This window comes from Apostichopus japonicus, chromosome 11, assembly GCF_037975245.1.
Source record: "Apostichopus japonicus isolate 1M-3 chromosome 11, ASM3797524v1, whole genome shotgun sequence".
NCBI lineage: Eukaryota > Metazoa > Echinodermata > Holothuroidea > Aspidochirotida > Stichopodidae > Apostichopus > Apostichopus japonicus.
The window spans coordinates 11,475,305-11,496,997 of record NC_092571.1 but is presented as its reverse complement, the minus strand read 5'-3'; the positions used below and the strand labels follow the sequence as shown (position 1 = coordinate 11,496,997).

At 38.4% G+C, this 21,693-nt stretch overlaps 1 protein-coding gene across 3 annotated transcripts in view; it reads right to left on the bottom strand.

The window, feature by feature from the left end:
- LOC139975601 (uncharacterized) overlaps window positions 1-21,693 on the bottom strand; it is a 34,932-nt gene that overhangs the window by 6,329 nt on the left and 6,910 nt on the right. Inside the window, exons 3-15 of one of the 3 annotated variants that reach the window (XM_071983634.1) lie at window positions 21,618-21,665; window positions 20,285-20,397; window positions 19,486-19,588; window positions 16,732-16,942; window positions 14,808-14,906; window positions 14,039-14,095; window positions 10,298-10,339; window positions 7,135-7,200; window positions 6,375-6,440; window positions 5,671-5,745; window positions 2,202-2,282; window positions 1,624-1,698; window positions 158-193 (exon numbers count right to left, since the gene is read on the bottom strand). In XM_071983634.1, coding sequence (XP_071839735.1) covers window positions 158-193; window positions 1,624-1,698; window positions 2,202-2,282; window positions 5,671-5,745; window positions 6,375-6,440; window positions 7,135-7,200; window positions 10,298-10,339; window positions 14,039-14,095; window positions 14,808-14,906; window positions 16,732-16,942; window positions 19,486-19,588; window positions 20,285-20,397; window positions 21,618-21,665 — 1,072 coding nt within the window. The remainder of the gene's footprint in view (window positions 1-157; window positions 194-1,623; window positions 1,699-2,201; window positions 2,283-5,670; window positions 5,746-6,374; window positions 6,441-7,134; window positions 7,201-10,297; window positions 10,340-14,038; window positions 14,096-14,807; window positions 14,907-16,731; window positions 16,943-19,485; window positions 19,589-20,284; window positions 20,398-21,617; window positions 21,666-21,693) is intronic. The other 2 variants (XM_071983636.1, XM_071983635.1) reach the window with 2 other exon arrangements.

Here is a 21,693-nt window from a genome sequence, read left to right as displayed (position 1 = left end):
TCCTGCCAAATGAGCCATCCAGTCCTTAGCTGGTGGCTAACTCTATATAACCATCTCCGCTGGTGTCTGAATATTTCTTGGATATATTAGATCAGTTGTTTCGAAACTACAATAATTTTGAAAAAGTTATAAATAAAGGAACACAAAAAAATCTTACTTCCGATGGCTGCATTTGAAAACTGCAATTGCGATCCTAAAGGATGAAACAAAAAATAAGTAGGTTTTTTACATTTAAGAAAACAGAAATGAGTTTTATGTATTTTGCCACAAACTGATGTTGTAAATGCCCAAGACCATGCAGCCCATGAAGAACCTTGTCAATTGATCAATAAATAAAAAAGAACAGGCTAACAGGTACTTTTGATATTTTGTGTGAGGTACAAAGGTGGTGAGGGGAAGGGACAGGGGGTGGGGAAGGGTGAGGGTGTACATACACCACTGCATCCTCATCTGATTATACAGGGGTAGGTCCAAGTGGTCATGGTGGAAAAAACTAAACCTTGACCTCTGATAACTTCCCAAAGGGGGCAACCCATGGACAATTTTTCAACCCATGGACAATACAGGTCACCAGAGGTCACCCTGAGGTCAAAGGTCACTGATAACTACTGATAACGTTACTCCCAAACTTGGCGGACATATTGTTGTCAAGTTATTGCTAAAATACTAGTTTTTACCCCTAGTTGAACTTTTTTGACCTTGGATCACATGACCGTTGTGTTTGGAAACGATCCCTTACCCCATTCACAATTACTCTCAAAATATCAACCATGTCGGACTCTGTCAATGGGAGTGATAGCCTTTTTTAATATTTTGGGTTTTTGGCCTCCAACTGACCTTTGGTGACCTTCACAGGCACCAAAAACAATAGGGCACACCTTCTCACTATGGCGGATCTAGATACCAAGTTTGAGTTTAGTCCAACTTTCCCTTGTTGAGTAACAGTGTACCCAAGCAAGTGTCACAGACATACACACAGACACACACATACAACCCTGACTACATAGTTTCCTTTGCTACAGCAAGGAACCAAAAATGTCATCAAAAGAATGGAACTTGAACTTCTTCTTGCCAATCATCTCAATGTTGAGATATACAGTAGCTTAAACAAAAAGTTTTAGGTCTATGGGAAACTTAGCAGGCACACATTGTAAACTGACTGGCTGTTTCAATGCAAGGCATCATATTTGAGCCAATTTCACCTCTGACCTACATTGTCCTTTGAACCTACAACCCTCAACATCATGAAAGGAATATTCTATTATTTATCTCATCAGTCAGTCTCTACATATAGTATGGTTTAATGGCTTTTCTCTACATGCTGACGAGCAGATGACGGCTAAACACAAATGTAATTAGGTTTTTCGGCCTTTTGACCTCTGACGTTGGACTTATAACGTCATCAATCATTTACTATTTTGAGTTTTGTAGACTGTTTGACTTATTAATTGTATTCTTTAATATTACAAAGTAATACTTGGTAAGTTTGGTAAAGCTATCAAATGTTGGAAAAGTAATTGAATCAAGGAAGCTCCTTTCAAATATATTCAATCCGTAGAAATGTTAAAAAGAAGGAAAAAACCAACATAAGCACAGATGATTTTAATATTGCAAGATACATACCAGGTGTAGGATCACCACCCTTGGCAACTTGGATGGAACTTGGTCCTTGGTCACTTTCATCATTTGATAAATCAACTGTAAATGGAAATACCAACCTCAAATATATGAGTTTCCGTACAAGCTGAAAAAGTGTCTTTGGATAAGGCGTACCGAGTATATTCCTCTTCAGAATCGAGAATGGGGGGGGGGGGGGTTCGTTGCAATTCTTTGTCAGGTGACACTCCATGTCAAACTGATCATGGTCAATGCCTGTTCTAGTTTTATTAGATAGTTAAACGGGAATAATTTATCTGGAAATAGCATACTGAAATATGCTACTCGATGGAAAATGGAAAATTAAAATGCAGATCATATTCTTGCAAACAGTCAACCTTAGAGATATACTTCTTCAAAATTAAGTGCAATTCCACAACTGAGCACTCAATCACATCCCCCCCCCCCCCCCCTGCCTATTAACCAAGCATTTTCTGGCCATGCTGTCATCATGAGTATTCGATATTCTGCTTGTATCAGGAAAAGATCTCAAAACATGACTACTTTAACTTTACAAGATAAACACACATATAGTTTAGTTTTACCAGTTAGTTTCACATCACCACCGTCTGCCTCAGGGTCACTAGTCATTCCCTCCTGATTTGTGAACGATTCCGATGTAATTCCTGTAAGTACCAGAAAACCAAAACATTTCATTGTTCTGATTCTTTAACAAAGATGCCAATTGAAACCAAGATAATGAACTTGAATGGACTATCAAGAATTAGAATATTCATCTAACTTCAGGCCTTGATTTATAAAAAATCCAGGAGAGTAGTAAGTTGCTCTCCTGCCACCACCAATGCATTCAAATCGCTCTCCTCTCCTGGGGGGAGTTTCAGGAGAGCGCGTTGCTCTCCTCAAAATATGCAGGGCCAATGCAGGCCTAGTAAGTACTATTTATCATGTGAGGCATGAAGAGAAATAGAGTATATTATTTTGAACTCCTGCAGTTGAGCTGTTGTCTTTATTTTCTCTCAAAACGAGCAAAACAAAGTAACAAAGGGTAGAAACTGTTTTCCACTTAGTGTAGTTGGTTGATCCAGCATTTAAAGTTCAATAAGACAAACCATGTGAATTTACTTTTCAGAGAGAAAACACAATCATTTGAAAATTTCAGATGATACTTGTACATAGAAAATATCGGTATAGGCTCCAAATTTACCTATACTACAGTGTGTTAGGCTGTAAGTTTCACCAACTCCTCGTTACTAAACCGGAATCTGACTGATGCATACGTGATTCATATAAACGTACGAATGGGACAATAAACTGTACAGCTCCAGGTGCCGGTTCAGATCGGAATAACCGATGATACTCTGAATGTTGAAACGAGTGACTGTACGCAGAGCTCGTGGATTGTTTTTACTTTTTATCATGTGAGGTGCGCAGTTTCATTGCTTTTCTTAGGGAATTAAGGAGAGTTTTGTGCGTTAGTAACATTTTAGGATCGAATTTAAGGAGCGCAGAGGAGTGCTATTGCGCTGGCGCTCCTTATAAATCAAGGCCTGTAACTTCTAGCAACACTAAGCTGAAATCTAGTAAGCCAAAAAGGAACAAGTTTATTATTCTCATGTTGCTAACTTGAAAGGAAAACTCGCTGACATGAACAGATAACAAAGAACTCAGAAACCGAAACATTTAGTGGTTCCGACGCCCAAACATATTCATGGTGAGGTAATTAAGCCAAACATGTTAATATATATACGAAATTGTGCACACCAGAATGAAGAGGGATTATCTATCAACTAATGTAGCAATATATGAAGGACCGTACCAGGAATCAGTTATCATGTTGACAAAGTCCATCAAGTAACATAGTACAGAAACGGATACATGCATGAATATTAATGAGGTCAAATGTTATGATCTCATAAACATGTATCTATATACTTACATGGTATTTTCCAAGTATATGTATAAAGCTAAATAAACAAACTGAGATATCTGATTAAATGTGCAACAAGAGCCCAAGGGCACTGTGGTTCCTTGCTTGGGGTATATGACAATACACATAATATTATCAAGCAAGATTGGGCTCAAATAGTCCAAGTAATTGTGGTCCTACATGTTCCCATAAAGTAACCAGCACTATAGCCAACACTTTTGTGATCACAAAATGTGATCGGATTTTTGATCAAAAGGCACTTTTGAGATCTAAATATGGCTTCGAAAATGTAAGAAATATAAGGTCACCTACAAGCGGGTCAACAGATATGATAACATTGGTGACCACAGATGACATGACCTTTAAGTTTGAAAATGTTCCACCATCCCATTCACAACTTGTCCCAAAATATCAACCATGTCACACCTTGGCATTGGGATTTAATTGCATTAAATGTCTAAAAATTAACTTTGAACTTGTATCATAACTTCACACACACAAGGTCACCCGGAGGTCAACCAATTGACATTTTTGATCGGTGAGACCTAAATAGAGCATCAAAACTGTACAAATTCAAACATTATTTTTTTGCCCATTTTCTGCCCTCAAAATACGAGTTTTTTAACATTAGCTGACCTTTGGTGAACTTGGATCACATGACCGCTAAGTTTGAAAATATTCCCCTATACCATTTGCAACTTGTCCAAAAAAAACAACCTTGTCACACCTTGGCACTGGGAGTTATTGCATTAATGTCTGAAAATTAACTTTGACCTCCTATAACTTCACACACAAAGCTCATCCGGGGGTCAACCTATTGACATTTATGATCAGAAGGTACCTTTGACATCTGAAAATAGCATCGAAACTGTAAAAATCCACAAAACATGAAAAGGTCACCAGAGGTCAAATTGAGGTCAAGGGTCACCCAGACGCGGGTCGACAATTGGATTACATTGAAGCAACTCCCAACCCTAACGGACAATTTGTTCTCAAATTATCGCAAAAATACTAGTTTTTTATCATTAATTGACCTTTGGTGACCTTGTATCACATGACCATTAAGTTTGAAACTATTCCCCTATACCATTTGCAACTACTCCCAAAATATCAACCGTGTAACACATGGGCACTGGAAGTTATTACACTAAATGTCTGAAAATTAACTTTGACCTCAAATAACTTAACATACAAAGGTCACCTTGGGTCAACTTATTGACATTTTTGATCAATGAGACCTAAAAAGAGCATCAAACTATACAAATTCAAACATTTTTTTCTTTGCCCATTTTCTCCCCCCAAAATACTAGTTTTTTAACCATTAATTGACCTTTGGTGACCTCGGATCACATGACCGTTAAGTTTGAAAATATTCCCCTATACCATTTGCAACTTGTCCAAAAATATCAACCATGTCACATCTTGGATCTGGGAGTTATTGCATTAAATGTCTGAAAATTAACTTTGACCTTGTATAACTTCGCACACGAAGGTCACACGGGTGTCAACCAATTGACATTTTTGATCGGAAGGTACCTTTGATATCCAAATCTAGCATCAAAACCAAACATTTTCTTTTTTGCTTGTTTCCTCCCAAAATAAGCACATTTTTTCTAATGTGACCTTTGACCTTGGTCTCAGATGTAGTTTAATCTCCTGATTCCAAAAAACAAAACGATAAGTCTGTACAACCATCCTAACTCCGACCTTGTATCACATGACCGTTAAGTTTGAAAATGTTCCCCTAACCAGTTCACAACTTGTCCCAAAATAGCAACCTTGTCGCACATTGGCACTGGGAGTTATTGCAGTTTTAATATTTTCGGTTTTTGGACCATAACTGACCTGTGGTGACCTTTGTGGGCACCAAAAACAATAGGGCACACCTTCTCCATATGGCGGATCTATAGTCCAAGTTTGGCCTCAATCCAGCATTCCCTTATTGAGATAGAGCGTACCCAAGCAAGTGTCACAGACGCACACACACACATACACACGCACACACCCACACACACGCACGCCAACCTGACTGCATAGGTTCCTTTTGCTAAAGCAAGGAACCAAAAATGTTAAAAGAAGAAAAAAACCAACAAGCACAGATGATTTTAAAATTGCAAGATACATACCAGGTGAAGGATCACCACCCTCGGCTCCTTGGGGGGGACTTGGTCCTTGGTCACTTCCTTCAGGTGGTGTAGCATCTGTTAATAAAATGGAACAAATATGAATCAAACCTTTCCGTACAAGCTGAAAGCCTTGCCGGATAAGGCTACCATGTAGTTTCCTCTTCAGAATTGAGAGTGGGCTTTGTTGCTATTTGGGGTTCGCTTGCTATTCTTTTGTGAGTAATGTTTAACAAACTGAAATGTGAATGGGAAGTTTTGGCAAAGATTGTGGCACGATGAAGTTTGAAGTCAAGTCAAATTCCCCTAGGCCCCCCCAACCCCCACTAAGGTTAATTTGTCTATGATATCAAAATAGAAATTATAATCTTCAATAGATCTCTTAAAATGAAAGATTTATCGCAAGAGGACGTAACAAGGCACCGAGAAACGAGCCAGTTGTAGGAATGCTACCATCGGCTGCAGTTGGTTCGTTATTTGTGGTGTGAATTAAACAGAAAAATCTGAATAAAAACTCACAAAATACCAGTATTCTTTAATACAAAGGCTTATATAGTCTTTTCGGAAGGAAAGAGGATTGGATTAGATTGAAACCGTTGATTTTCTTTTAGAGTATCAACATATGCTTAATAAAAGCCAACATGAAAACCAATCATCCACAATTAGCAAAACTCAAGAGAAGGTATGTAGAGCGACAAGAAACGAACCGTGCGTAGAACCGCTACCACCAGGACCAATTCCTTGCGTGTCATTTCCTGCTGCTGGTCCATTACCTGTGAATGAAATAGAAGAATCTGAATGATTAAAGTGTTACTATATTCCCAGCCAAGTTTTTGCTTTTTCAATTTCTATACTACTTGCTTAGGAATCATTAATCAGACATATGCATGCAGGTTATGTACACAAGCCTCAACAAGTGTGGAATTTCTTGTAAACGCACTCTCTCCATGAAGTTGCTTGAAGTTCAGATTGCAGTGAGCACTTGAGGACTTTGTAATTAAATATGAGTGAGAGGCTGAGAGAGATTTGCTAATAGCTAAGCCTATCAAAGCTTTCATCGGGTGATAAATCGACTGTAAATAAAATGGAACCGAATGTGACTCAAACCTCAGTTTATCAGTTTCCGTACGACCTGGAAAAGTGTTATTCAAGTTAGATAAGGCCTAGCTGGGAGGGTGGGGGACATTGGACAGGGATCTCAGGCCATGAATTTGACACATATTCCATTCAAATTCATAATTTTGTCTTGGTCATTAACTGTCATTTGGTGAAGAATTCTACATAGATATCTTAGATTGGTCAATACTCATTAGGTTTGGAAAGTCAACTTAAAGAGGATTGAATTAGATTGAAACTGTTAATTTTCTTTGCATTATCAAATTATGCTTAATAAAAGCCAACATGAAAACCAATTATTCACGATTAGCAAAACTCAAGAGAAGGTATATAGAGGGACAAGAAACGAACCGTGCGTAGAACCGCTACCACCAGGAGTGATTCCTTGCGTGTCATTTCCTGCTGCTGGATCATTTCCTGTGAATGAAATAGAAGAATCTGAATGACTAAAAGTGTTACTATATTCCCAGCCGAGTTTTTGCTTTTTCAATTTCTATACTAGTTGCTTAGGAATCAATAATCAGACATATGCATGCAAGTTATGTACACAAGCCTCAACAAGTGTGGAATTTCTTGTAAACGCACTCTCTCTCCACAAAGTTGCTTGAAGTTCAGATCGCACTGAGCACTTTGTCTGCAATAAAATATGAGTGAGAGGCTGAGAGAGATTTGCTAATTAATAGCTAAGCTTATCAAAGCTTTCATCGGGTGATAAATCAACTGTAAATAAAATGGAACCGAATGTGACTCAAACCTCAGTTTATCAGTTTCCGTACAAGCTGGAAAAGTGTTGTTCAAGTTGGATAAGGCCTGGGAGGGTGGGGGCATTGGACAGGGATCTCAGGCCATGAATTTGACACACATTCCATCCAAATTCATAATTTTTTCTTGGTCATTAACTGTCATTTGGTGAAGAATTCTACATAGGTATCTTAGATTGGTCAATACTCATTAGGTTTGGAAAGTCAACCGACCAAACTCAGAATGCCTGTAGAGTCTCTGTATGTGTTTGCCAAATTTTTAACTCCAACCTTTCCAGCTTACCTCAATAAAAGGACAGCGAAAATGACACCCTTCTATGCAATTTTCATATAAATATTCATAACTTTTGTTGAGTTATCTGTCGTTAAAATTTTTGAGCTGAATAAAATTTGCCAGATTCATTAACGAGTCCGTAGATTATACAAACTTCAATCAAACTTTGCCAGCCCTCGCCCAAAAGATCATGCGCCAATCCAATCTCTTGTTTTGCTTACGACCCGTTAGGCAGGGACGTAGCCAAGGGGGGGGGTGTCGAAAAATATGTTTAAAAACTGTCGTTTTTTAGCATGGTATTTTGTCAGTGCTCTTTTGATCTTGAATACTCGTCAGCTCCGTTAACTCGATTATAATCGTAGTAACATTCACGCCTAATGATTCAACTACTTATTTAGTTTGGCAGATGCAATTAGCTAAATTTAGCGTACAGCCTATTACAAGCCTACAGTTGGCCACTGCATAATAAAATACATATTGCCTATACCTAACCGCACTCTATGGAATGTCACGAACCGTATGCACAACAACGTTCGTTCTCATCCTTTCTATGATTCGTCCCGAGTTGTTGCACGAACAGCATGTTATGAAGCTAAGCTAGCAATCGTACGTGATACGCACTTCCTATAAATAATTATTACACTGCTAATACACTGCGATAACGATATTTGTTTTTAGGCCACTGCATATCTGGCTATATTACAAAATATGAAAGTTTATATTTTCCATCAGTTAAGTTCGTCAAATGTATTAAAGTGCAGACATTGGACAATAAACAAGAATCATCCTACTGGAAAATTTGTAAAAAAGAGCGCTTTGTTTGTCTTTCTGATATAATATGTAAAAGAACATGTAAAAGAATTCAAACAGGAAACAAAATCTGCTGATAATATGATATGATCAGGGGCGTAGCCAGTAGGTAGCAGTGTAGGCCCGGGACTACACCTTTTTTGGCCAAGTTTTTTTTTAAAACACCCATAATTCAAATCCATAGGCATGCTAGATGAGTTTAAGAGTCTAGACAGGAAAAACTATTGAAATGAACGTAGCAAGAATATGGCTAAATTAGGTGACCTATTCTTCTGTCATCTAGGCTGTCATTTCTATTGCGTGCCATTTCATTCAACACTCTACCCGCCGAAAAAGACTAGTATCCGATCTTGTCGGTTTTTTAACATCTAGTTAAGAACCCGTTTACGCAGATAATATTTCAGTTGAGAAAACAGTTGAGAAATTTGCATCAGATGGCAATCGTTGGATAGCTTTCGCCTTCTCTTATTAGGCTAACTTAAACATTACTAGCTACAGTTGTATCAAAGACAATTACTGGCTATAGTTGTATCAAAGACATTTCTTGCCTATCTTTGTATCTACAAGTATCAGAAGTTGAAAAGTAAGACTACTCTGTACATGTACCTTGCTAATTTTAAATACATTATGTAGTATTGAATTACGTACAGTACTATTTTAACTTGTTTGTTTTTTGGCGGGTTTAAAAGTGATATTGAATGAGGTGTCTCAAGTTAGCAAGAGGCTAGGGAACCAGAATTAACACTCAGGAAGGGCCGTTTCCGGCCATCTGGGGGTTTATAAAACCAAAATTTTTCTTGCACGCTCCGCGCCAACCGATGGTGGCGCTCGGCTCAGATAGTCGTGCCTACATCTCGAAAATCCATATTAATCGCAAAAAGTGCTCCCCCCTTTTAAATTCCTGGCTATGTCACTGCCATTAGGTCTAGGCTTACTTTTACTTTCCTGGCTAGCCTGTCTTAGGTCCCTGCTCGTTTCTTTTCTCTCGGTCTTACCGATGTAGCTTGCTAAATTATGTCATTTCCTTCCATTGCAATGAATAAATAGGTGTTTTTCAGACATTTCCTTTGTGGAATTATAAAAAGTGGATGATACGAGTATAGGACTACGTTGAAATCTTGATCTGGCCACATGCCTAGACTATTTTGTTTACATTGAACATGCTGAACATGGTTGGTCGCTGTGATTTTACGGTAAATCGTTCGCGCCATAAGAGAAAATAAATTTCCTCCTTTTGATTGCGACAGCTTTTCTCCATAAAGCCCACTTGGTCAGAGTGCATTTAGAATAAGACACATTGAATCTACTTCTGAAGTTGGTTCTCCAAAATTCATCAGCAAACACGTATTGAGACTTTAAGGCATGTATGTCATCATTGAAGTTACATTAAACATATATCTGTCACTTTGGATTAGAAAACAATTTTGACATGGGTGTCACTACAAAGGCTTACACAGTAATGTACGTATCAGTGAATCGATCACCATGGAGAGGGGTTCTTTTCAACCCTTGGAGGAATAACTGGAAGCGTTAGTCCAGAAAGTATCAGTCGTTATTGATAAAATAGTGTAATACGTGATGAACTTTGAGGTAAACTGTCATATCTTCGACAATGCATGACTTATGGAAGTTGAAAAGACAACAGACGATAGTCATATCTACGACATACCATTATTTGGAGGATACATTTCTTGTCCGTTCGTTGGAATACCTGAAATGGAGAATGTTAGATACTTTGAACATAATAAGAGACAGGTACGTCTATGGCAAGCCAAATGCTCAATAAATTGAAAAACATGGTTTTGGTCGAAAAACCATGTTTATCGACCGATAAACCATGTTTATCGGCGAAAAACCATGTTTATCGACCAATAAACATGGTTTGTCACCGGAAAACCATGATTATCGGCAGATAAACATGATTTTCTGAGAAACATGGTTTTTCGAACCATAAACATGAATTTTCAGTTGATATTCCAAGTTTTTTTTCGATAATCCAAGTTTATCTCTCGAAAATCCATGTTTATTGGCGATAAACCATGAGCATAGTTTTTCGGCGATAAATCATGGTTTTATACTTGGCTACTGATGAAAATATATCGGAACTACTTCCAAAATTCTACATATTATGTTAGTATATATATATGATAAATCTTTGGTTCCGAAGCTGCATGTGGGCGAGCCGTACCCAAATTTCATTAGGTCCCGGCCCTATCCATAATTAGGAAAAACAAAATATGGCCCGTTACTGGTTTGAGACTGTTCATGCATGGTGTGCTCAGTTGACAATTTCATACACAGACTTTCCAGCATACTGCGGAATTTTCAACGGTAGTTTTGACTTCTCTTAGCCCTTGGACTATTGAAGGACTTTATATTATGCAGTTAGGCTAATCCATAGAGAAAAAAAGGAGTTCCTATTATGCTCTATGGCTATTTCCTATGACTTTAAAGGTCTTCTGTATAGACCCCAACTATAGCACGCTATCATGGTTAAGTTTCTTGAGATAACGTAATCGACCCTGCTTCGGTCGTTAAATGACCTCTTTTTACCAATTAGTCTGCAACGCCTGCCACATAATTTTCTTGTATGAGGGTCTTTGTGTGAACGCTGTATGATTAACTACAATGTAGACATGAATATATTTCCACAGTGTTTACTCAAAGAGCCTCATGGTGTAAAGAAGCTATGCAGGCTAATTGTACAGTCTAGAACTTTAAAGGTTGATTTACAACAGTGGCAGGTCGATTACATAATCACAAAACTTTCCTTGCAATAATGAGCTATAATTGGGACCAATAAAGATGATACTTAAGTCTCCATTGAAGGCTAACAGCTAGTAAGGCTATGTTAATCATATTGTTGCTAATTATATTGTGGCTTCAATACAGGTTCTGTGTCCGACTGAGTAAGAGTTTCAGACTAGGGGCCTGTAGCAATTACTTACTATAGGTTACAATACGTTACTATAGGCCCATGCAACACTATCAATGATTCGCCCTGTATTTGGGAAACTTTGACGATTCTTTCTTTTCCAGAGCTCCTGAAAGATCAGTAGCAATACCACTACTAAGCCCTATGCCTAGGTTTCCAGGTGTAACACTGCAGGAAATTTTCCCTCTATAACAACACTTCTTCTTAGGGAATATTCACCCTCACCGCCCTGAAAATTTCACCCTGCCCGGGCCTACCCAGACACAGCATATATGCTGTGATATCAATTGACATTCTATAGAATTGGGTTTGAAACAAGTCAATTGATGTTCAACTCATGGGGTCAGCCCGATATTCATAAGGGTCATTGTTCATTAGGTTCGTTATTCATAACATGCATTTTTTTCGAAAAAAAAGGTACTTAGCGGATTTAGCTTGTGTCGTGATATCGGTGTCAGATCGTTGACGGTGTACTAAGCCTGTGCATTGCCGATTATTATTCAGCACTTGTCCATGTGCGGATTGTGCGGGACCGTAGCTGTTTTTACGCGATAAACCATGTTTATCTCTTGAAAAAAATGGATTATCGCAGATAAACATGGATTGTCACAGAAAAGCCATGTTTATCGCTTGAAAACAGTTTGTGGCCGAAAAAAAAAACCATGTTTATCAGCGATAAACATGGATTCTCGCAGATAAACCGTGTTTATCAACCAAAAATCCATGTTTATCGGTGGATAAACATGGTTTTTCGATCAAAAAACATGGTTTATCGGTCGATAAACATGGTTTTTCGACCCATAATCCATGTTTTTCGATTTATTGAGCAATTGGCTTGCCATATACGTCTAAAGCCCTGGTCACATCTGCGCGATTCAACACGCGATTCAACTCGCAACTAAAATCACGCGAATCAGAAAAGTTGCTTCTGAGAAGTTGCGCTGATTAGGACATTGCTCTATTGCAAATCAACCCAAATCGACGGCGCAACTTTTATTGTGCAACAAGTTGATACCCGTGTCTAACCACGCGATTCAACCTTCAATTGTATTGCGAGTTGAATCGCGTGTTGAATCGCGCAGATGTGACCCGGGCTTAAGGAATCTGTGAATGAAAAGCTACAGAAGACAATTCAACACAGGACATGAGGGAGCCCTTTATCTGCTAGTCGAACATAATCTGTATCATGACTTATCACAAGTAATAAATGTTCAAGGTATAGGATTAACAGCTCCCAGTGCTTGCTCAGTCCAACTCACACCCACGTTATAAAATTACATTAAACAATGGAAGTAATATTGATAACATTGTCGTGATATGTCATCTTTAAGTCCTTATTTCTACTCTAAACTGTACTATATATCAATGATATAGGTGGGGGGGGGGCGGAGATGGGGCCCAAATTAGTTTACACTTTTAGAGACTTCGTCCAGTCCATGGTCCACGGATTCAATAGCAGGGCAACTTCTTTGCGACAATCAGCTTTAGGGACTATGTGGGCTTACCTTTTGGGGACAATCAGGGGCTTACCATTTAGGGACAAGTGGGGCTTACCCTTTAAGGAAAAGCAGGCTTACCCGTTAGGGACAATCAGGGCTTACGCTTTAGGGACAATCAGGGCTAACCCTTTAGGGACAAGCAGGGCTTACTCTTTAGGGACAATCAGGGCTTACACTTTAGGGACCAGCATGGCTTACGCTTTAGGGACAATCAGGGCTTCCCCTTTAGGGACAAGCAGGGCTTACTCTTTAGGGACCAGCATGGCTTACGCTTTAGGGACCAGCATGGCTTACGCTTTAGGGACAATCAGGGCTTACGCTTTAGGGACAATCAGGCGAACCCTTCAGGGACAATCAGGGGCTTACCATTTAGGGACAAGTGGGGCTTACCCTTTAGGGACAATCAGGGCTTACGCTTTAGGGACAATCAGGGCTAACCCTTTAGGGACAAGCAGGGCTTACTCTTTAGGGACAATCAGGGCTTACGCTTTAGGGACCAGCATGGCTTACGCTTTAGGGACAATCAGGGCTTACCCTTTAGGGACAAGCAGAGCTTACTCTTTAGGGACAATCAGGGCTTACGCTTTAGGGACCAGCATGGCTTACGCTTTAGGGACAATCAGGGCTTACGCTTTAGGGACAATCAGGCTAACCCTTTAGGGACAAGCAGGGCTTACCCTTGAAATCTCCCCTTTTGGGTTGGATCATAGAGCTACAGCTACCTTTGTTTCATTTAAGTATCTCCAAAAGCAACAGAGAGGGATACCTACTTCTCATTTTTTCTATTTGGGGATATTCAGTGACAATGCAATCTGAATTTGATGTCTACAACTAGTCTTCTGCCAAAGCCAATTTTGGTTGTCGGAATAGAAACTTGTGGGAACCATTAATTTGTAGACTGTGAACAGTTGGAACCATGGTTCTGTCAAGATCCACATATAACTCTTGTAGGTAGAGTAACATGTCTTATGCTCACCTTCATAGCCCTCTTGCTGACCACTTTGCCACTTACAGTATCCAAGATGTATAAGAACTGTAAGAAAGAACATATTAGATTGCAAGATGTGATTACGCATTTCAATCCGATATTTACAGAAAGTTCAGGCTGTTGTGTCACTAGCATAACTTACAAGGAGGACACCACATCCAGCTTGGCATACCAAGTCAGATTTCGAAAAAGAAGTTGCTATCAAGCATAGAAACAAAGATAATGATCCGAATGCTAATATCAAAGATAGTTTTCAAAGGTACAGCTGTGGTGTGGTTACTCTCCCTAAAGGATGTTTACCTTATAAGTTCGTAACATTTCTATTTGTTCATAAACGGAATAATACTGAAAATAAGTACAAAATAATGTCGGAATGTAAGAAATATGTTATTAATATTTACACTTTGGTAAAGATTAAAGATGGATGGTTTGTCTGAGATACTTTTTGAGATGGATATTTTGAGTAACTATTCTTAGCCCATTTCAAGACATTAACATGCACATCGAGGTAGTTACTGTAGGCCATTCGCTTAGCAAAGTGCTTAATAGGTAGGATGTCATATTTTCGTATTTTGGAAATTTGTACAATAAAACAATTATTTTTCTTTCCGCGAAACTCCAGAGGTGATTTGGTACATACAAAAGGAAACCTAAGAGCCTTATATTATAATGAAAGCAAACAGAGGAAAATCACAACAATAATTGTTTCTATCACATACTTTACTGTCGATTTAAACGATTAATTTAAACGACTTACATCCCAAAAGTAACAGAAGGAATATTATTATGGCTAAGATCCCCCAAATTCTCCACCATTTGTGGACACTATCATTACAGGAACCAAGGGATTCTTTGTCTGAAACAGAAGTAAAGAAGATCGTTTATGTATCAAAGTGAAAAATAGTCTGACTCGATACAAAATCACAAAATGAAAATGGAGTTCTATTTTTGTGTAGAAGTCAGTTGCAACATTAGCAAGTAATCAAAGCCTCAATATACCTTCCATTATGAACCACTTGATCCCAACTGTAGTGATTAACCTCAAAACCGTGACAATTGGTCATGTGACGTGCTGCCAGGTTCTACTAACATATTATTTAACCCTTTGTCAGTTTGAAGAGATAAGCATTCCTTGACTACAGAATGCCACTGTAACAGGCATTTGCGGAAAAAATTGAGAACAATTGCTCAGGTGTGGATGATTATATTATTCAGATTTACTTTTCCCTCTCATAACAAGCTTGATCTGCATGGACCTTGGCTACTAATCATCTACTGGCAGTCTTAGGAACAACGAATCCTGTCGTCTACTTCTCGTGTCTACGTACGTTTCTGTACATGCAGTCATTATAAAGTATGGTTTTTTTGAAAGCAAATACTCAAAATTGCAATTTTGGAATTGAAAATTGCAGTAAACATTGCCAAAAATGAATCACTTAGCTAGATTACACAGTATGCGAAGCTTCACAAGGAATGTGGTAGCTATGAGATCAAGAGTACTACAAGAGTTGACTGCTACAATGGAGCATGTGACATGACCCTCAATGGTCTCCTCATTGACATAGTCGGTCCAAGTTAACGTGTATCCCAATGTTTACTAAGACAATAAAAGGGGTTCACATGACTGTGGGAATTCTCATCACTGTTGAGATGATATTGAAAACAAGAATCCCAGCAATGGCCACAGAATGACTGGACTTCCTAGACAAGAATCAGAAGGGCAATCTATCATTCATTTATAAACTTTGTCCAAGTTGTCTTTCCTATGATGAAGTTTTAATAAAGGATTTCCAGTGTCTTCTAAACTTTCCACTGTTGGGTGGAAAGTGGCCCCAGTGCTTCTATTTGTACAAATTTGACATCACTTGAGTTCAAAGGGAGTGTTCACATTTGATCTTAAATAGATTTCCAATTGTAGGGTTCCAAAATTTGACAAGTTAACAAATCACAATAAAATGGTATCATATCATATGATAGCACACCTACCATATCAGAGATTTATAGCAGTCATTAAATCTCTCTAATTGAGAGATGATATTTAATCAAGTAGCAAGTGACTTCATGTATGGTATTCTTGAGAATCCCAAGCAAATCTTCACAGTATCCAAAAGGACAAGTTGGACGGAAGCATATCTTGATCTTTTATGATCCATGACAAACAAATAAAGCTTTGTGCCTTGTGACAATAAAATTGAAGGAGACATTGTCATCTACTGGCAGTTGTGAAATTTTGACGAGATATTTGTAAGCACCCTGATTTATACATCTTTCTATATTAATCACTGAAATTGAAACTGTTTGACATTCTCTGCTCGAACCGTACCCAGTCTTCTATTAAACACAGCAAGACCAGTGGAATACCCCCCCCCCCCTAATATAATAAACAAACCCTCTGCAAGGACAGATTCTAAGGGATATCAATATAAGAGATATTTTGGTGTAACTTAAACCTGTATTATGCCTAGGTATGTAACTTTGTCACATTCTGACCAAACAAACTAATTGTTTACACCCGATTGGAGATCCCTCATCAGCTAATTAGATAGATGATGTCTGTGAATTGTTTTAATCTAATAACTAAGTTATTAAAAGGACAAATGTCTTTACCATTAATGGTGGAATATGGTTCCAGCAGATTGAATGCAGCAAACAAGAAATTAAACCTTATTGTATTTTTATACCTGGTTGAGGGCTCACAGAAGGACAAGGCTCAACAGGAGGGCAAGGCACAACAGGAGGGCAAGGCTCAACAGGAGGGCAAGACACAACAGGGGTGGTGTCTTCCTGTGTTGGTGGGATGTTCCCCTCAGGTGGTGTTGGGCATGTCTCACAAGTTGGACAGATAGGGCATCCACATTTTGCATTTGTCTTGGAACTGCACTGTCCTATCAACTGTATGAAGAAAACCAGAGTGATGCATGGGCCTCTCAGAGATCAAATTTGGAAAATGAATATGGCAGTCAAGTGTACAGCTTTGAAATCTTGGCATAACATAGTGTCCTAACCTAGTAGATAGAGTGTGTGCCTGTGTGAGAAGGGACATAGACCAGCATCTAGGAGAAAACAAGGAAGAATTTCCCTAACTTTCGCAGATACCTTGATTTACGAAAGTTTAATTTTGACAATTTATTTTGTAATGTTATGCAATACTAATGGCACATTTAAAAATAGCCATCGATAGCTCACCTAGTCAAAATTTTTCTACTTTTCAACCTTACTTTTAAGTTGTTATTGATACCAATATGAACCCACCCACTGCCCCCTGCCCCCCCCCCTCCAGCAGTCTCAGTGATTTGTTGCCTTATATTAGTTTATACTGTGTATGTAATCATCTGATTGATAGAACAACTGAGGAAATTGTGTCCTGAAGTCAAGTACCAGAACATCGACTATACCAGATAACTTGATCATTGCAAAGGGTTTACATTTCTGAAAGTTGACAACAGATAACAGTCATTAGTGGCAAACCCTCTCAGCCACTTTTCTTGAGATACATGTATATTGTAGTTAAAAGCTCACAGACTTTGCAAATGTCCACCTAAAAGTGTCAATTTGTTGCACGGCACAGAAGGAATTTATGACGTATATACAAACATTTGTCCAAGTTATAAGATTTTCACATTGTGAACTTTGTACTCACTTCATACTTATTTCACTTCATAGATTTATGACTACAAACCAATAAACTACTTGCATAGCTAAGAATCTGTAGTCCTATTTACATTAGACCTTGAGCATAAAGTCTCAATACAAATTTGCTGATGAAAACAAACTTCCGAAGCAGATTCAATGTTTCTTATTCTAAATGCACTCTGAACAGGTGGGTTTGATGGAGAAAAGCTGTTGCAATCGAAAGGAAGAAATTTATTTTCGGTTGCCTTTATGGTGCAAACGATTTACCGTAAAATCACTGCGACCGCCCATATCAGCATGTTTATTCCACAAATGTAACCTACATATACTCGTATTATCCACCTTTTTTTACCCAATTCTATGGAGGAAACGACTGAAAATACCAATTTATTCATTGCAGTGGAAGGAAATGACACAATTTTGCAATCTACATCGGTAAGACAGAAAGAATTCAAGAGAATGAACCTACTGTACCACAGGCTAGCCACAAAAGTGAAAGTCCTAGGCCTAACGGTCGTATACAAAAGAGAGAGAGTTGATTCACGTATGATCTGTTGGACAGGGCTTGCAAATTTTGATTGAAGTTTGTAGAATCTATGCAGTCGTTAATAAATCTGGCCAATTTTATTCAGCTCAAAATGTAACGACAAATAACTCAATAAAAATGATAAATATTGATATGGAAATTGCATAGGGTGTCATTTTCAATGAGCTTTCAGTGCAGTAAGCTTGAAAGGCGAAGTTTAAATTTGGCAAACATGTAATGAGACTAAACAGGCAAGTTTAACATAAATGCAGATCAGACATCATGATTTAAGAGAGACTCAGCATTAAGGGAGGATCAGACCCTGCACTCAGCGTTAAATTTATAATGTAAATGCAGCTGGTGAATGAGCTACGAGCCATGACCTTTAACTTCCAATTGATGTTTGTAATTTGACACAACAGTAATAGGCTTTAGTAATGGCACTGCTCATCTCACAGGACTTAATGTAACCAGACAAGGGTTCAACATCAGTTTACTGATGAACACTGACGAGGGGGTCTGACCCATAATGTAAACGTAGCCTATCATGCACACACTTTCGTAAGGTCAAGATTTGCACATTTTGACCTCAAAAACATCAATATCACATTCCCCGGACTCGAGAGAAATAAGGTCACACCTTACTGGAACTTTAAAAATGTTGCAAATTTGTGTTGCATTTGTCAGTCTGATGATACAATACTTGAGCTTTAACGGAGAGATTACTATATACTCACAACCTTCGTCCCCCAAATGGTGTTGATAAGAGTGGCGGCATGAGGCAATAGATTCAAGTGTTCCGAAAATGAAAAAGAAAAAGAAAACAAATGCATTAATCATCAATTAAACTTGTTAGACAGACACTAATCTGTATTGGATTCAATGGTTATAGTAACATGCTAATTTGAATTCAGCCATCAAACCTTTACCACACAGATCTCCTAGTTAGACTCAAGATGCGAAACGTTACTATATTTGAAACAATGTTGAAGAATCTTTCAACTGCTTGTACCGCACACATATAATATATTTGTGTTCTGCAGACTTGGATTTTTTTTAAATTTTCTGTCTGCCAGGGGAGGGGATAAGCTTCCAATGATGCTGTTCGAGAGTTGGGGGGGGGAGGGGCTGAAGCTCCCAGAAGGAATCATGTGGTTAAAGTCCATGTGTGTGAATATGAATATGGAGAAGTCACAATGGTGCAGAGTTATACAACTCAATGCAAACTACACCTTGAAGCTAAAGTAGAGCAGATATTTCCTGTACTAGGACTTACGTGTCCATCACATTTGTCACAATCGGCCCGGGTCGTACAGTTTCTGCAAGTCTCACAGGTGTTATAACTGTTTTGGTACTGTCCGGTTGGGCAATAGTCACATCTATGAAACACAAATCAAGGACATAAACAAGTGATTTTCCAATGCTTTTTCCAATGATTTTTCAAAGCATAAAATAATGAATATAACATAACACTTACACAGTAACAAAACCTCTGAATATCCCCAAACATTATACTCAGACACCCACTTACTTAAACATGCTACACCCTTTTCCACAGTTGTTACACCCTTCTGCACAGTTTGTCACACCCTTCTGCAGTCAATACACCCTCTGTACAGTTGTTACACCCTTCTACACAGTTGTTACACCCTTCTACACAGTTGATACACCCTTCTACACAGTTGTTACACCCATCTGCATAGTTGTTACACCCATCTGCACAGTTTGTCACACCCTTCTGCAGTTAATACACCCTCTGTACATTTGTTACACCCTTCTGCACAGTTATTACACACTTGTTACAGTTGTTACACTGTTCTGCACAATTGTTACATACTTCCGCACCTGTAGTTTATCTCTGATTCTCTGTAGCCCTTTCATTTCCGAAGTTATGCTATTTCAGTCTACTTTGACTCTATTAGTAATTGTTCATTGGTCCAACTTAGATAGTTGCTTGTCAAGCTGGCTGTCTACAGTTTCATGGTTTTTCTAATCTGTTTTCATTTCACATTGCCTTGAGTGAAAACTGATGTTATTACTGAGTTTGGCTCGCTTTCCTACGATTGATGACTTACGTTCCTTCACACGGGTCAATCAACCTCTTCCCAGGTGGACAGTATGCAAATTCGAGAGGGCTGCCCTTACACACTTCTGTGTAGTCTGTATTATAATCTAATTCGTCGCATCCCTAGAAACAAACATGAAAATCACAATTAAAAAGCAAAACAAAAAGGAATAGAGTTAGCATATATATCATACTGTGGCATGATGCCCCAGCATCACTCAGGACTTCACCAATAGTCCAAATACCAATCTGAATGTTAGCAGGTTGCAAGATGACACATTTTCAGACGATGGAAAGGCATACGAATAAATCAAATTTATTTTCCAATTTGTCACAGTATTTCCATTTCTTGGGTGGGTCACCTCTCTGTGGTTAAGTGCAATAATTTCCTAAATAGACTATTACAGTATCATAGTAAAAGGAACTGGTTGTATTTTACCAATCACAACTAAACAGTGTAGTGGTCTTAATTTTCTCAAGTAGTTTATAAATGGTTCTTTTTAAAGGTTACACATTCTATATCATGGTCTAGTCTTTGATTTTGCTCTGTGATGTCATTTTATCTTACAACTTTGTCGTTTTACCGTTATTTTGATATGATTCCACCAGGAGACTCATAGCAAGGAAAAATTAATCTGACATTTTTATAGGATTTCCATGACAAATGGGTGACATAATTCGTCAAAGAGCCTCAGCATACAAAATTCACTGTACAAAAATAGAGTTGTTTGCACTGCGGTTTGTGTGGATTAGAATTGACAACAAAGAAAGTAGTTACACTGCAACTACAGTGTCTATCAATGCATCTACGAATAGTATGTACAGCCATTATGAAAGCAAACATAGACAGGGGACACACAGAAATTACCATACACTGTAATACCTTTACTGTAATCAGAGCTGTGACATCATGATCCCAAAAGTATCAGCTCTTCACATGGTTTATGATACCTTAGTTCTGTATATATGTAGAACTCCCAAGCGGTATGCCTGTAAGTGGGATGCCATCCATAGCTCCTTCTCCATAAGTTACCATCACCCTAATCAATATCAACCTAAAACCCTGAATGAAACATTGTCGGTTTTCAAAAGTAACCACCTTTTCCATGAGTTAAAGCATCCAATGTAATATTGATGTAAGAAACATACAATGTTCCATCATTTATGTTGGTAATGTCGGGCAAAGTCACGTTGCAATAAACGCAAGCAGCTACTTGAACTCGTTAACTACTTACAAACCTGCACGGCTTGTATTGGGAGTCAATCATGAATGAAACATTTACGAAACAATGCATTATTTCCTGTTAGTTATCACATTTATGACAGAGAGAATGTTGACATACCACGGCTGAGACGAGATCGCCACAATTCGATGTTAGTGCTATAATCAGCTGTTGGAAGGAGAAAATATGTTCTTCA